We start from the raw sequence: 14,640 nt of genomic DNA, 5'->3' as shown, positions 1-14,640 counted from the left end.
TAACCATTTCGACTGGTGCTATACCAACGAACACTTCTAATGTATCTTATACATGGAATCGGGAGATCTTGATCAACAGACCTCCTCCAGCCTAGCTCGTCCTTCGGGGGCTTGGGGGTTTGGCAGCTCTGCCTGTGGCATCTGCTGTGTTTGATCATTTTTTTTCTTTGCGACGCGCTTTTCAAGCCCTCACCACACCCTTTACTCAATATGAGTTACATTCCTCTTTATGATGAACATCTCAGTACATCATATAAGTAATGAAACTTGTCCCGTCAAACATACAACCTCTTTCCCTGCCTGTATGCCGTTTTACTCCCTTTTCAAGGCAATGGACATTCGAATACTTGCATGGCACGCCTCTCTCTTCTGCAAGATCAAGACAAAGCATGGAAAGAAACAGACAATCACAATGAGATGCGCATACCACCGACTCGCCAGTCGACGAAGTAGTTGGTCGTGTGCCTTCCTGTTGTTCACTCTTATGGACCGATCCTTGCTGGACAGTTTGGATCACAGACATACGACCTCACCCACCATGCCTCATCAACCTAGATTATCCCTTATGTACTTTGGGGCCAAGTAGCCACTGAGGCTGTCGTACTTCGAGTTACCCAATCCTTTGATCTCGCAACGTGCTTTTATATTCAGCCCATTCACCCCGATAGTACACCCGCGAGGACTTGCAAGTATTGCTCTCCAAAAACGTGTCAATCAAACAGACAATTGGGCCCCAATCCATCGACGAAGCTGCACACACGCAGGAGAAACGCAGCTGTATGCCACTTGTTCAAACACGATGACAGCTGGCGACCAACGGGCACGCTGAACGCGTAGTCAAACGCGAGCTTCAGAAGTTGAATAAATTTCGATCGCTCACTTTCATTCTTCACCTTTTTTTCTTTCTCCAACACCACCACTGAAATCCTCGCTCAAGTCTTCACTAGCGTTGCGACACACAAACACGACTACGAAAGAATAGTCGTTAACACTCTGATCCATCTTCATGATGCCGCTCAACGAACGTAAGTCCATTTTCCACCCGACAGTAGCTACTGCAGCACTGGGGCAGTGCGGCCAGCCTGAGGGAACAAAAACGGTTGACAAACATGTAGGAAACTCAGAGACAGACCATAGCAACGGCGAGGACAGTGATGTAGAAGTCTTCGACGCCACAGGCCTGATCAGCGAACATGATGTGGTGAGAAACTACGCGGGCATTATGCTTGAATGCCAACAATTCTACTCAGGATTCGTAAGACCAGAGACGCCTCCGCCACCTCCAGGTATCCAGGTTACGACTCGGGTGGCCATCACGAGGGCGGAAGCTATAGAAAAGCTGGAGCCTTACCTCACTCGCGCACGTCAAGAGAAATTTCAAGCCAGCGTGAATGACGAACTCGCAAAGAGAATGAGCGAAGAAATCGTTCAGGTGATGGACGCAGATACGAAAACGTGGCTACGTACGTGGGCCATCTTTGTGGACAAACCAGACATACTCAAATGGGTGGATGACGCAAAGGATGATATAGAAGCAGTTGAATACACTGAGACGCGTACCCTACCTGGACGAGCCATGTGGTCGACAGATCCAGCAGACACCATGATTCAGGACTTGCTGGACTGCGCAAGCGCTCCAGGCGTTCCTGATGCCGTTCGGTATCGTATGCAAACCGCAACATACGCCCTCAATCATTATGTGAAGGCGATGGAGAAAAAGCATCGTGCGTGGGCAAACGCCGAAGCAATGAACAAACATGACGCCGTGATGAATGCTATCAGAGATGAGGGAAGCAAGACACGAGATTCGATCAAGAGAGGCAAACGAACACACGAAGAGGCATTTCAAAAGGAAGAATTAGACCTGTGAACCAATTCGCACGATGGAGTTTCCTAAGAAAGGCACTCGCCACGAGGGGAAATGGGAACGGCAAGTTGACAACAGTGCTCCATCAAGGCGTTATGGGATTATCGGCAGGGATCTGGTTCCGATGAAAGGAATAAGGGCTTCATCAAGGACGTTGGCTCATAGCAGCTTTCAAGCTACATAAGTTCCCGCAGCAAATGGGATTTATCATTCGAGTCGTATTGCACTGAAAAAAAGGGCATCTATCTTGCATTAAAGAGAAATGTAATTCGCTTCAATCAAGGTGACACTGACTGCTAGAAGTACCCGATCCAGCAGTTTTCCGCCCCTGTACGCTAGGCGGGTGCTAAGCTTATCCTTATCTTATCAGTGGCCGATAATCCAAAATTTCTTCGACAAGTCTGTCCCGCCAAGACGAAAATCAATCCCATACAAAATCGCCTCCATTGCGTCCCAAGCAGTCGCAAAGATGGTGAAAAGAAAGGTCGCGGCGCTCGAGAAGATCGATGCGGACTTGTATGTTTTGTTGAATCAATATGCGCCTTTGTCCCTTGTTGTGCTAACAATCATGCCAGCGCGAGTCTTCAGTACAAAATCCGTCGGGATCCAAAGTAAGCTCTTCATCGCCTTCTGCTCGCCTTAGAAGACCATCGCTCACGTTGTTCTAGATCCTACAAGGACGATTTCCTGAAGCAATGGGAGCAATATGAGGCTCAGCGCGAAATTTTCTTCATGTCGCCGACGACGGCCGCCGCCGACTCGGTGGAATCCTTCCACAACATGATCGACCTCATTGCGCACGTTGCCGACTGCTACCCCGAGGAGACGCGGACGTTTCCAGACGATTTGAAGGCCATTGTATCACAGAATCATGAAACTCTTCACCACGAACTGAGAGACAAAGTCGTCGGCAGTCTGGTGCTGCTGCGCCGCAAAGAGGTCATCGATTCCACTAGCCTTCTGACGACACTATTCCCGATCCTCGTGTCCTCGCGAAGCAAGTCCATGCGAGAGATGCTCTTCCAGAAAATCCTTAGCGACATGCGCAACTCGAATTCCAAGTCCACAAATCACCCGCTGAACCGAACCATTCAGGCCGTGCTTTACAACCTCGTCACAGCAGATCGCTCTTCGCCAAGGGCCGTCTGGGCTATTAAGCTGACGCGCGAGCTGTGGAAGCGACAAATTTGGACAGATGCGAAGCCAGTCGATGTCATGAAAGAGGCGTGTTTGGCCGATAACGAGAAGGTTGTTATCGGATCTGTGCGATTCTTCTTGGGAGGTGACAAGGAGCGTGAGGAGCTCGAGGACGAAAGCAGTGATGAGGAGATTGATCTGGCCAAGGTGAAGCATCAAATTACCATCAACAAGAAATCAAGAAAACAGAAGCAGGCGTACAAAAATGCAGTCGACAAAGTCAAGAGACAGGAGAAGAAAAAGTCAAAGCCTCACCCGCTCAACTTTTCGGCTCTACACTTGCTTCATGACCCTCAGGACTTTGCTGAGCAATTATTCACAAAACACCTTCAGAGCACAAAGAACAAGCTCTCACTGGATACAAAGCTGCTTGTTCTGCAGCTCATCACCAGATTAGTCGGTCTACACAAGCTTACCATTGTGCCGCTCTACTCTTGGTTCATCAAATATCTTACACCCAAGCAACAATCCGTCACATCAATCCTCGCCTCTCTAGCACAAGGTGTGCACAACCTGGTGCCCCCTGATGCTTTAGAGCCCCTCATTCAAAAGATTGCAAACGAGTTCGTTTCTGAAGCATCGGCCTCCGAAGTCGCTGCCGTTGGTCTGAATGCCATTCGGGAGATATGCTCTCGACAGTCTTTGGCCATGACAGAGACGCTGCTGCAAGATCTGGTCCAATACCGCAAGAGCAAGGACAAGGGCGTCATGATGGCCGCCAAGGGTCTTTTGTCTCTATACCGAGAAGTCGGCGCAGATATGCTCAAGAAGAGAGACCGAGGCAAAGACGCCACCATGGGCATCAGCTCCGGCTTGATGAAGCAGCGCAAATTCGGAGAGGAGGAAGTCGGCGGAATCGAGGGTCTGGATCTCCTTGCCAAGTGGAAAGAGGAGCAGCGGAAGCGAAAGCGCGCCGAAAAGGGCCTGCCAGAGGATGGAAGCGATGTTTCTGGCGACGAGAAGGAAAAGGACGAAGATGGCTTCAACTCTGATGAGTGGGAGGTTGGTTCAGAAGACAGCAGCGACGAGGGTGAATGGATCAACGTGGAACACTCCTCAGACGAAGATGAGCCAGCTCCCAAGAAGCGAAAGGGGGATGACGACGACGAGGAAGACAATGAAGAAGACTCAGCCGCCGAGCTCGAACGCATGACCAAGCTCGCCACAACCACAATCCTCACCCCCGCCGACCTCGCCAAGCTCCAGGAACTCCGCGCCGCAGCCTCCGTCCAAAAAGCCATGGGCAGCAAATTCCGCAAGAACAAACACCAGCAGAACCCCGACGGCCCCACCCACGCCGACGACGGCCTCACCGCCGAGAACATCGAGGCGCCCATCCGCCTGCGCAAGCTGACCAAGGAGGAAAAGGTCGCCCTCGCCAAGGAGGGCAAACCGGACCGCGAGGAGCACAAGAGCACGCAGGCCATCCGAAAGTCCAAGAAGGACGCCGCGGGAAAGAGCACGAGCAACAGGGAGAAGCAGCGCAAGAAGAACTTCTTGATGACGCTCGGCAAGGCAAAGAGCAAGCAGAAGAGGAGCTTGGTGGAGACGAGGAAGGTCTTGAAGGGGCATGTGGAGAGGAGTACGAGGGGAGGAAGGAGGAGGAACGGTACATAGATGTAATGCTGCTGGACTGCGGATTAGCATTAGGTATAGGAGACGAGGAGTTGTTCTTTTCAACTTGTTGTGAAACAAAGCGCATTGTTACATATATAACTTTGAGATTAGACAAAGAAGGAGAAATAGAAAGATTTGACTCGGACACAAACAAGCAGCACAATGTGAGAATGAAGTTGTAAAGTTATGTATTTGCCATGAAATCATTATATGCATAACATATGTCCAACGGAAAAGCTGGTCACAAAGCAAGCGACGATACTGGTATCCAAGAAAACTCATCAATCCAATTTAATAAACCAAAACCACCTTGTCCCATATCCCCCCGCTCTACAAGCATATTTACTGAACAGTAGTAACCACGGGCTTCTCATGGTCCATCTTCTCCGCAATCTCCTCGTCGTTCGTGTGGCCCTGGGTGCCAACGTCAGTCTCGCTAAAGGCATCGACGACATCCCGGTACGCGGGCACAAAGTTGACGCAGAAGGCATACGACCAGGCCACGACGAGGAAAGATAGGGGGACAACCATGCTGATGCCGCTACCGTGACGCTCTGCAGCCACAAAGGTCAAGGGGGGTACACAGGCACCACCGACAACACCGCCGACAATGAAGCCACTGCCACGCTTGGTGTGTCTTCCGAGACCACGCATTCCAAGGGCAACGATGGTGGGGAAGCAGACAGACTCAAAGAAGAGGACAACGTAGAGCATAGCGATACCGGTGTCGTTCTTTTGAGTGATGGCCGGGCAGATGAAGATGATGCACATGCTGATGAAGACGAGGAAGATCCATCTTGGCTTCACAAATCGCATGATACCACTTCCCGTAAACCGACCGATGGCGAAAGCGGCCTGGGCACCGGCAAACAGTTTAGAGCCAAGACTGCTCGAAGTTCCTGGTTTGGTCGCCACGGCATAGTTGATGAAGGAACTGGCGATTGCAACCTGGGCACCAGTATAGCAGAACTGGGCAAGCGCGGCGTGGAAGAGTCTGTACTGCTTCCAGAGTGGCTGGTCATCTGAGCTGCCGTGGGCCTCTTGAGCTTGGAATGCCATGTCTAGAGTGCATTGCGTTAGCAGGATGCGGTAGGGGGTTGTATTGCAGATAAAAACTCACCGGCATTCGTAATCTCAGGGATCTTGGCGAGGAAGAACAGGGTCGCCAAGGAAAGAACAAAGACAACAATGGCCAGGTAAACCCATTGGACGTTCTGAAGCGCACGCTCGTCGCTGAAGTTGAAGAAGACGTATGAACCAAGAACGGGAGCAATCACTGTGCCGATACCGTTGAAAGCCTGGGAGATGTTGATTCGGATCTCAGAGTACTTCGGTGGGCCGCAGACTGGGGTAGATCATGTCAGTGGGGATGGACGGAGAGGGGCAGGTTAACCATAATTGAGTTAGACGACATCGCGTCACATACCTGTGATGAAAGGATTGGCGGCAGTCTCCAGAGAGCCAAGACCATTGCCGATGATGAAGATGGAGGCACAAAATCCTCCAAACGACTTGGCCTTGATGCAGGGGATGGCGATGGCAGCGCCTACAGCGTACAGGAAGAGACCCCAGATGAAGACGGCTCTGTATCCATAGTGACGGAGAATCCATGCTGCGTGTCCGAGAGAGGCCAATGGATATGCGCTGGAAAATCTCAATGTTAGCTCATCTGCCTTGGCAAAGCGCGACCGATTGCGCAGTGAGATGGCAAAACTTACCCAAAGTAAGCGGCCTGTAGACCAGAGGAACGCGCCTGGTCGATATGGAGCGTGTTCTGGAAATGCTTGTTGAGCGTGTCGAGCAGGCCGTAACTGAATCCCCAGAGGAAAAACAGGACGGTGACGAGGGCGATTGGGAAGATGGACTCCCTCAATGTGAGCTCGGCAGCTTTTGTGCGGCCCTTGTCGTTGGCCTTGAGCGACCTGGCCTTGAAGAAGGATGCGACGCCCATGGTGGTTGATTCCTATCTGGAAGACCCTACCAAAGGAAGAGAGACGGAAATGAAGAGAGAGAAGAAGAAAAAAGAGGTGAAGTTGCCTGGGATGCTCTCAATCAAGGCTGCGATTTTCGCGCTGGGAATGCGACCCTTATCACTCAATTCGGTCGACCAGCCCCTCACATCACCAACCAGGGTTTACTTTGACTCGTAAAGAGGAATTTCTTGTATGGCCTGCATCGTATTGTAGCGTTTGCTTTCCCTGGTAAAATGTGGACATGATCATCCGGACCATTACCGGCCTCATACTCCAGGTTGGTACTAGCCCAGCCGCCCTAAAAAATCCCGTCGGCAAAATCGCTCCTCCAAATGGCACATAGTGTTGTCTGTGGCCGCGTCCTTTTAAGTGTGGCGTCCAGTGAGGCATCTCGTTCACATGGCAGAGAAATTACCCGCAGGTCATAGAACAGACGAAGAACGTGGCTCTATTGCTGTGGCGCCGCCCGGCTGTTAGGCGGCCCCGAGGGATAATTCTCCGCGATGATAGCGGTTGATTCGTGTCCGAGCCCATTGCTAGCAGGCTTGATAGTCACCTAAAGCTATACACGCAAATAAAACACCCGTCAGCCCGCCTTTAGCAACTCTGGAGAAAAGACGGGGCTCGTGGTGGAGATGTCTGGGCTTGCTGGGGTAGAAGGAGGCGGGGAAACGAGCAGGACTGGCCATTGGTCTGAAGCGAGTCCTGGCATCCTTGAGATGCTGGGTCTCGAGTCAATGCTGGCCCGAAATCCTGGAAGTCTGGCCGGCGGGTTGGCTGCAGAGAGCACGAGGAGGATGGGCCGATGACGGTTGTGTTTAGTGACAGTGGCTGTTGGCCGACGGCGTGCCTTGTCCCCCAGAAACGAAACCACCCCCGGATATCACAAATCTCGTCACCGTGACACGACCTCCCAAGCTGAACCTGCGCTGTCTCGGCTGTAATACTCGCAGATTCTGTGCGGGGGCACACGTATTGCAGCGTCACGATCTGCTGGCGCTAGAAGCCGTGGAATTTTCCACCGAGCAGGACAATAAGGAACAGTTTCCCCGTCAAAGTTCGTGGGGAAATCAGAGGCTGCTCCAAATGGTCTGCCGTACCATCCAACCATCTGCCTGCATTGCCACTCACACTTGATAACTTGTGGCGTCCGGTAGCCGCGTTTGGCCCCCCCTGCGCTTACATCTTTTCCCCGATGTCCTCGCGGGGGTTGTGGATTGGCTAAGAAGCATGTGCCGGTTAAGCATAGCGGCGTGCGGAGGTGTTAGCGAAATGGCAAATCTCGCAGCTGTTTTGTTTGTTCCAAAGGGTTGGGCGGACATGCCTGCAGAGGGACATGCAAGTTATTTACAGGCAGAAGATAAAGAGGCATGATGGAACGATATCGTTCTCAGTCAGTGCCTGAGGTTGCAACAACAGTACACCCTCCAGTCCTCATCACGTGAAACCTGGTCTCCCATTCTTTTCTCCTCCCCCAGTACCTGTACATCTCATTTGTACCTCATTAATACCTAACCCATGTATGAGCAACTGTAATCATTAGAACAGTACGCCGACTTGTCTAATTTTATTCTCTTGACGCATGTCTGTTGGACCTTCGTCAGAGGCTTTTCGGGTATTTAATCTGTGGCCGACTCAACATCTCTGCTCCGTCCACCTATGAAAGCTCCCGTCGGAAAGGACCCGACGGCTCTAAGTCCTCCTCTCTTCCCCAGATCTCCAACTCCAGCTCTAGCTCCAGCTCCAGCTTTTTCAGCCCCAGAAGCAGGTCACGGTTCCGGGGCCCCGGACTACTGGCTAAATTGGTGAAGCCCTGCGTTAAGCTGCCGCGAGGCGTGGCGTTTTGGGATATCAAGAACCGAGATGCTAAATGGACCGTCTTGGCTCTTCAACGTGATCGACACGCGGCGACCGACCATTGACGATTGACTAGATCACATGTGCGAAGGAGACTACGCCAGCCTCTGTCCCAATTAAGCCAAAAAGGAGAAGCTTCGTTTGGTTCGCCCACATATTGAGATCGATTATCGCATCGTTCTACTGCAATCCGCTTTCCAAGGATGGGTTACTCTGCTTATAGCTGAACAGCACAAGGATGAGGCGCAAACGCTAGATATCTTAAGATCGGATGATTTGATCGCGTGGCTGGCTGCCTTTTCACATTCTCCCGTCGGCTATCTTGGGTCGAGACTCTGCGCTTGGCGTTATTGCTGCTGCCTGTTAGTCATCGGGTCTGATATCTTCTGCCAGATGTCGTGAATCGTATCCCGACGCTCTAATTCCATCCGTATTATTTTATTGAATGCCAAATGCTAAAAATTGATCCCAATCTCCTGAATTTCATTTGGCCTCGCCGAGCTCCGGACGAGAAAGGTTTGTGACGGTATGTCATCGGACTGACCAACACGCGAATTATCTCGTCGGTTAATTATAACGTTCGCCGAATCAATCCAACAATGCTTCATATCTTCTTTAAGCCTTCAATATTCTTACATACTCCGCAATTCCTTCGTTAGCCGGCTAGCAACTTCTCTGGTGAACAGAGCTGACCATGAAGTGGAATTAGGCATCGACGAATAACTCTGACTCGATGACCAGACTCCTCAGATATTGATACACAATACGGCTTTATCAACCAACTATAAGCTAAGCTATTGAATTGTGTTTTACCGAGAATGATATCTTTCGCAGAAGTGTACTGGCTTCGCTCGTGCGCGTGAACCCAATTGGATTCCGGCGGGAAATTTACAAACAGACCAGCTTGGCCGGTTGATTTAGCAATTGTCGTACCTTCATCATCGGCGGCGTTCAAGAGCTGATAAAACCTATGGATTGTGGCGACGACAATGCTCTCCGATAGCTGCCTTAGCATTCAGCTGAAACCATCCAAGTCTTCGCTCCCCCTTCTTCGTATGGCACAACCATGAGACTAGGTCGAAGTCGGACACAACAAGAGATGTTCTCCACCAAGTTCCAATTAGAGTGAAATGATTTTCTTTCTGCGATATCCCGCGACTAAAATACTACTAAACGAATTGCGCGCCCTCGTCACCAAACGAGTATCCGTCGTCGAGAAGGCATAATCCGATCTGGCGTGGTTATTCCCCTTCATATCTCCCGCAAAAAGTTGAAGCTGAAGTGGTTAACACTCCAAGATTCTACTATCGACAACCTTTGGCGATATTTTACAGCAAAGCCCAGAACTTGAACTCTCGTCTCGCAAGTTTCGTGATTCAGCAACGATCTTACGAATCAAAAGTTCGCCCAGTGATACGATTACCTCCAGTAGCGGAAGACAAGCGAACGATTACGAGATATGAATATAAGATCTGCCAAATGTATACCTAAAATATTTGGCAGACTATACAGAGGTAACGGTGATATTAGGAGAGTGTTTGGCCGGCACGCAAACTTTGTCTACATCGCCCAAACGGCCACAAGTGATATATGTGATGGCGAGATGTAGCGAAGTCCAATTTCATATACCTGGTTTCTCAGAAACTATCGCTATTTTTTCTAGCATTTGCTACTATCACTACTTCAGTCTAGTAGCTGCTACTATCGCTGCCTTCCTCTAGTATCTGCTACTATCGCCATCTTCCCCTAGTATCTGCTACCATTGTGTGCCTTGTTATAATACGTAGGTAGTGAGAGGATTGTTGATTAATCTATGCTCTAGTAACTACTACTAATAGCCCCGCCAAGTGAAGAGCATGTGAATTGCCGCCACATGCATTTGGAAGTTGCACCTTCCACCTCTACTAGCATTAAGCTCTTGCATCCAAAATAGAATTTCCCCCTTCCACAAGATCATCATATCCTTCTCCTCACATCTGTCTTCGCACACACTCGCTCAGCGTCACAAAAGCCGCCTGAAAGTTCGCCGACAATGACTGCAGACGAAAACACGGAAGCTTCAGGCCCAAGAGTGCCAGGCAAGCAGAAAGGCAGAACCAGAACAAGCAATAGGATCGGCAGCCAAGGACCTGTGAGCCAATTAAGCAGCCTCTACAGATAATTTTGCAATCCATCTAATACCCAGAGACAGAACGCCCAGTCAAGCGACGGGAAAGGACAGCCAAGCAGGTACATAATACGTCTGTTGGTGTGTGCATACATATACTAACGCCGCCATGAATAAATTCCCGAATGTCCTTCTATGTGTGTCATACCGTTCTTTCCAACATACCTCTCTACATAAATAGGACGTTTTAGATGATACCTCCTTACACTTTATCTTGCGTAATTATAGATATAGAATGAAAGGTGGTTGATAATTTTACAATGTTCCATCTTCAAGACTTTATCTGGGATATGTAGGGTAGAGATCTACGCCGTGGGTGTTACGAAAGTCATGAGACAGAGTCCCATGAGACAACCTATACAGTCCTTGGGTGCAGAATATCAAGCGATAATACGTGCTTGTTTCCCATACTTTGTTTAATTTGTTTTGGTTTTATAGCTACCATATGGATCGCTACCAATTACGAAGATGCAACTATTAATAGGCTTTCCACCAGGTTATTCGGGCTGACAATTAGAATAATGCGGCCCAGCTAGAGCATCGGTCTACTTAACCAATGGGTTATCGAAAAAAAAAAAGGCAAATCTATTCTGAAGTTTCCAACCCAACCCAATTTAAACAGGCACAATGGTATTTCTAATTTGAAATCTACCGCCGAGTTAATGCTGTGACGTGAGAATACATGTACTTAGATCTCAAGATGACCCACCGCGGTGAGTGGGGAGCCGCCACGGTGGGGCGCGGGGCTCACCGAGATCAAGTCCGGCGCTTTAATTATTTTTTTTTCTGCCATGAACCAACACTGAAGTTTCAGCAACAGTTGATGCTTCCGCCTCAGCCTTGCCGAAATGTCGAGGAATACAGTGCAGCCCAATGGATGGGTTGCAATCAGACTACCGAGCGAGGTGACGCGTGTCCTTCAGGTGGTTCCCAATACGTCAGTCTCTATTTTCTCTCTTCTGCCTTGTAGCTCTTTGATGGCGTGCGACTGACCGGCTTTCCAGAACCATTTCTCTAGGCAAATATGGCTCGTTTCCGAGCAATCTTATAATTGAACGGCCCTACCACCTCACCTATGAGATTCAGGACAAGCGCGAAGGCGAAAGCTTTCCCCGATTACGAGTCGTTCCCGGCACAGAACTCAATGCCGATAAGCTCGCCGATGTGAGCGCTACAGAGTCCGCCGAGGGCGACGACGTTATTGAACCGGCGAATGGAGAGGAGCTCACGCTTGTCGATGAGAGCGGCAAGGTTGTCGCACGGTCGAACCGCGAGGTCATTGACGAATCTGCGCGCCAGACGCTCACAATGGCCGAGATTGATCAGCTGAAGAGGGAGGGTGCTTCGGCGGGCAAAGAATTGATCGCCAAGCTGATGCTCTCTCACACGGCGATTGATCAGAAGACGGCATACTCGCTGGCCAAATACAAGCTCCTCAAGGAGAGAAAGTACATGCGGCGGTTTACTGTTCTGCCTCTAGACGTGGCACAGCTCGGACAGTGGATGCTGGTTGAGAGGGATGCCAGCAAAGTCATGGAAATGCGACAGGAAATGATTGGCTTGCTGGGATGCTGGGCTGATGTACACTTTGGTGGCCTACCAATTGAGGGTGAACAAAGTCCACATGGTGGGCGATGGCTGGCTGTCGATGATACGGGAGGTCTGTTGGTCGCGGCCATGGCTGAGAGAATGGGGCTATTGCACGCAGAAGCTCCAGAAGAAGAAGGCACATCAACAGATGCCGCCCAGCAGGAGCAGAACCCAGAGCTGCAACCCAACGAGGAGGCGGGCACAGCAGCAACAGAGCCTGCCAAGGCACAGAGAAATAGACCCAAGCGGCCTCGAAAAGATGACCTAGACGACCACTATGCTCTTACAAACAGCATCACCCTCATCCACGCCAACTCACAACCCAACCTCTCTCTCCTCCGTCACTTTGACTACGACTTTAGCGATCCCAACCCTCCATATCCCTACCATCCGCTCTTCACCAACTTGCTACCAATCTCCTGGCTTCAGCTATTGGACCCTGAAGCAGACCCTACATACGCGGAACCAGCACCAGAAGTAGACTCTGAGACCCTTGCATCCTGGAAGACTAACCGGCGCGCAAACTACCACCGCAAGCGTCGGCGATGGGCTCGCACACGCCAAATCGTCGACGCGACTCGAGCGGGCGGCTTCTCCGGCCTCGCCGTGGCAAGTACCATGGATCCCATCTCGGTGCTGCGGCATGCGCTCCCGCTCCTTGCCGGCGGCGCACCCGTAGCCATCTACTCACCGACAATCGAGCCCCTGACGCAGCTAGCGGACTGCTTCAGCATTAGCCGACGTGGCGCCTGGGTGTCGAATCCTCCGGCTGAGGCAGAGGGCAAGACGACGACGGAGCTGGAGAACTGGGCCGGCACGCCGGATTTCCCCATCAACCCGTCGCTGCTGATCGGCGCGCAGGTGCAGACGAGCCGGGCGAGGAGGTGGCAGGTATTGCCTGGGCGGACGCATCCGTTCATGACGGAGAGGGGCGGGGCGGTCGGCTTTGTGTTTACGGGATGGAGGGCAATCCCTGCGGAGGGTAATATAATGGCCAGGGGCAAGTTCCAGAGGAAGAAGCCCAAGACTGGATGATGGATACATATGGCTGGCTGTAATAAAGATATAGATGCCAATGGCCTGGTGTGAAAAACAAGTGAATAGAACACAGGAATACTCCTTGGGAGCTGACGCACATGAATCCCCATGACAATGGATGAATATGTATTTAGAGCTAGGTGCGATCCGTGCTCTCTCAAGTTGCAGTAAAATAGTATATTGACCTTCTAAATGCCACCAAGCAACTCCACTTCTCTTACAACGACTTGTTCATGAACTTTCTCTTCGTGAAGCTCAACCACCACTTGCTGGGCTTGGTCTCATCCTCCTCGTACACTCTAGCCAGTAACCGGGATGCAAGCTCCTGTCGGACTTGCGCCATATACAGCTTGAGCTGCTCTGCGTCCTGCCTGTCTCGAGGGGGTTCGTACATCTAAAGGAGTTGGGGGTAATACGTTAGCTCCTGGAATCTCGGACGGACGGCATCGTTGCGTCGAAGGCCTCCAAGAAAGTTAAACATGAATTGACAAACCTGGTTTAGAGGGAATCCTGGGTCTCCAGGAATAGCAAAGTTGAGGTCCAGCGCCAAGTTGTTGACCTCCTTGGCGGCATCGCGAGCCGAGGCATTGGGCTTGATCTTCTGCAGGCAGTCGCTCAGGAACCAGATGCCGTAGACGAGCAGGCGGTCAGCGGGGCCCTTGATCTCAAAGTTGCGGAAGAAGGTGTTTGCGCGGAAGAGGCGCAGGACCTCGTCGAGGATGTCGTAGCTCTCGCTCTCGATCTCGGGGGACTCGTGGGCGGGCAGCGGCGGTGACGGGAAGGGCAGGACGTAGGCTGGGCCGCGGGTCTTTGTGCGGAGGGGGAGGAGGGGGAAGTTGCCGATGAGGCGAGGGGGGTTGGGGTCGGAGTTGAAGTCGGAGTTGTAGGCCTGCGGTTTCATATCATGGGCGAATTAGCAAAAAGATTTCGAGGCGAGGCGAGAAGAGTCGGGAGAGACGAGATGATAGGCCAGAGGTCATCCGTAACCAGGAGAGGCTCCCGGTGACAGCTCCGGTGCGAGGCCGGGAGACGAAGCTCGGGGCTGCTTGGACGAGGATCGGCAGGGCAATGGACGTACCGGCATCTTGAACAGCAATGGCTCGACGCTGGGATGGGAATGAGGCGTCAAGAAGCAGAAGCAGAAGCACGAGATGGTCTGCGCTGGTTGGTTGGCGGGGCTGCTCCTAAGAGGCCGAAGCTGTCGTCAGTCAACCTGCCAGCCAGAAAGTGGAGACACAAGCACTCGTACAGTACTTTACCTCCTCCAGCTTAGCGCTGCCCCTGCTGAGGTAATCGTGATGCCTTGCCACCTGTGCCACATGTCCAGGCAAACA

The 14,640-nt window shown here is 51.4% G+C and overlaps 5 protein-coding genes across 5 annotated transcripts; 3 read left to right on the top strand and 2 right to left on the bottom strand.

The window, feature by feature from the left end:
- Positions 1-1,363: 1,363 nt before the first annotated feature.
- V8C40DRAFT_253587 (uncharacterized protein) lies at positions 1,364-1,945 on the top strand. The gene has a single exon (XM_083217652.1). It carries the CDS (start codon positions 1,412-1,414, stop codon positions 1,868-1,870), a length of 459 nt encoding a protein of 152 aa, XP_083069393.1. The 5' UTR covers positions 1,364-1,411; the 3' UTR covers positions 1,871-1,945.
- Positions 1,946-2,289: 344 nt separating this feature from the next.
- V8C40DRAFT_253584 (SDA1-domain-containing protein) lies at positions 2,290-4,827 on the top strand. The gene is made up of 3 exons (XM_083217651.1): positions 2,290-2,383; positions 2,443-2,478; positions 2,536-4,827. The coding sequence occupies exons 1-3, from the start codon at positions 2,337-2,339 to the stop codon at positions 4,679-4,681; spliced, it is 2,229 nt and encodes a 742-aa protein (XP_083069392.1). The 5' UTR covers positions 2,290-2,336; the 3' UTR covers positions 4,682-4,827.
- A 25-nt stretch (positions 4,828-4,852) lies between these two features.
- Positions 4,853-6,716, bottom strand: V8C40DRAFT_77463 (major facilitator superfamily domain-containing protein). The gene is made up of 4 exons (XM_083223415.1): positions 6,400-6,716; positions 6,108-6,325; positions 5,802-6,026; positions 4,853-5,742 (listed from the first exon to the last, which is right to left on the bottom strand). Exons 1-4 carry the CDS (start codon positions 6,630-6,632, stop codon positions 5,024-5,026), a joined length of 1,395 nt encoding a protein of 464 aa, XP_083069391.1. The 5' UTR covers positions 6,633-6,716; the 3' UTR covers positions 4,853-5,023.
- Positions 6,717-11,490: 4,774 nt separating this feature from the next.
- Positions 11,491-13,499, top strand: V8C40DRAFT_253580 (Gcd10p family-domain-containing protein). The gene is made up of 2 exons (XM_083217650.1): positions 11,491-11,615; positions 11,683-13,499. Exons 1-2 carry the CDS (start codon positions 11,527-11,529, stop codon positions 13,301-13,303), a joined length of 1,710 nt encoding a protein of 569 aa, XP_083069390.1. The 5' UTR covers positions 11,491-11,526; the 3' UTR covers positions 13,304-13,499.
- Positions 13,354-14,505, bottom strand: V8C40DRAFT_253577 (actin-related protein 2/3 complex subunit 3). Its single transcript, XM_083217649.1, has 3 exons — positions 14,385-14,505; positions 13,800-14,195; positions 13,354-13,700 (listed from the first exon to the last, which is right to left on the bottom strand). The coding sequence occupies exons 1-3, from the start codon at positions 14,388-14,390 to the stop codon at positions 13,524-13,526; spliced, it is 579 nt and encodes a 192-aa protein (XP_083069389.1). The 5' UTR covers positions 14,391-14,505; the 3' UTR covers positions 13,354-13,523.
- Positions 14,506-14,640: the final 135 nt, after the last annotated feature.

This window comes from Trichoderma camerunense, assembly GCF_050948025.1.
Source record: "Trichoderma camerunense strain CBS 138272 chromosome Unknown V8C40scaffold_18, whole genome shotgun sequence".
NCBI classification, from domain to species: Eukaryota; Fungi; Ascomycota; class Sordariomycetes; order Hypocreales; family Hypocreaceae; genus Trichoderma; species Trichoderma camerunense.
The sequence above is the reverse complement of the archived record's forward strand: the minus strand, read 5'-3'. Positions and strand labels throughout refer to the sequence as shown.

Excerpts from the sequence above, each read along its gene's own strand:
- V8C40DRAFT_253587 (XM_083217652.1), top strand. The coding sequence starts at position 1,412 with ATGAGCGAAGAAATCGTTCAGGTGATGGACGCAGATACGAAAACGTGG.
- V8C40DRAFT_253577 (XM_083217649.1), bottom strand. Across the intron at positions 13,701-13,799 it reads CAGGATTCCCTCTAAACCAG|ATGTACGAACCCCCTCGAGA; the intron begins GTTTGTCAATTC and ends CAACTCCTTTAG.
- V8C40DRAFT_77463 (XM_083223415.1), bottom strand. The coding sequence starts at position 6,632 with ATGGGCGTCGCATCCTTCTTCAAGGCCAGGTCGCTCAAGGCCAACGAC. Across the intron at positions 6,027-6,107 it reads CGCCAATCCTTTCATCACAG|TCTGCGGCCCACCGAAGTAC; the intron begins GTATGTGACGCG and ends GATCTACCCCAG. Across the intron at positions 5,743-5,801 it reads CCCTGAGATTACGAATGCCG|ACATGGCATTCCAAGCTCAA; the intron begins GTGAGTTTTTAT and ends AATGCACTCTAG.
- V8C40DRAFT_253580 (XM_083217650.1), top strand. The coding sequence starts at position 11,527 with ATGTCGAGGAATACAGTGCAGCCCAATGGATGGGTTGCAATCAGACTA. Across the intron at positions 11,616-11,682 it reads CTTCAGGTGGTTCCCAATAC|AACCATTTCTCTAGGCAAAT; the intron begins GTCAGTCTCTAT and ends CCGGCTTTCCAG.
- V8C40DRAFT_253584 (XM_083217651.1), top strand. The coding sequence starts at position 2,337 with ATGGTGAAAAGAAAGGTCGCGGCGCTCGAGAAGATCGATGCGGACTT. Across the intron at positions 2,384-2,442 it reads GAGAAGATCGATGCGGACTT|CGCGAGTCTTCAGTACAAAA; the intron begins GTATGTTTTGTT and ends CAATCATGCCAG. Across the intron at positions 2,479-2,535 it reads AAAATCCGTCGGGATCCAAA|ATCCTACAAGGACGATTTCC; the intron begins GTAAGCTCTTCA and ends ACGTTGTTCTAG.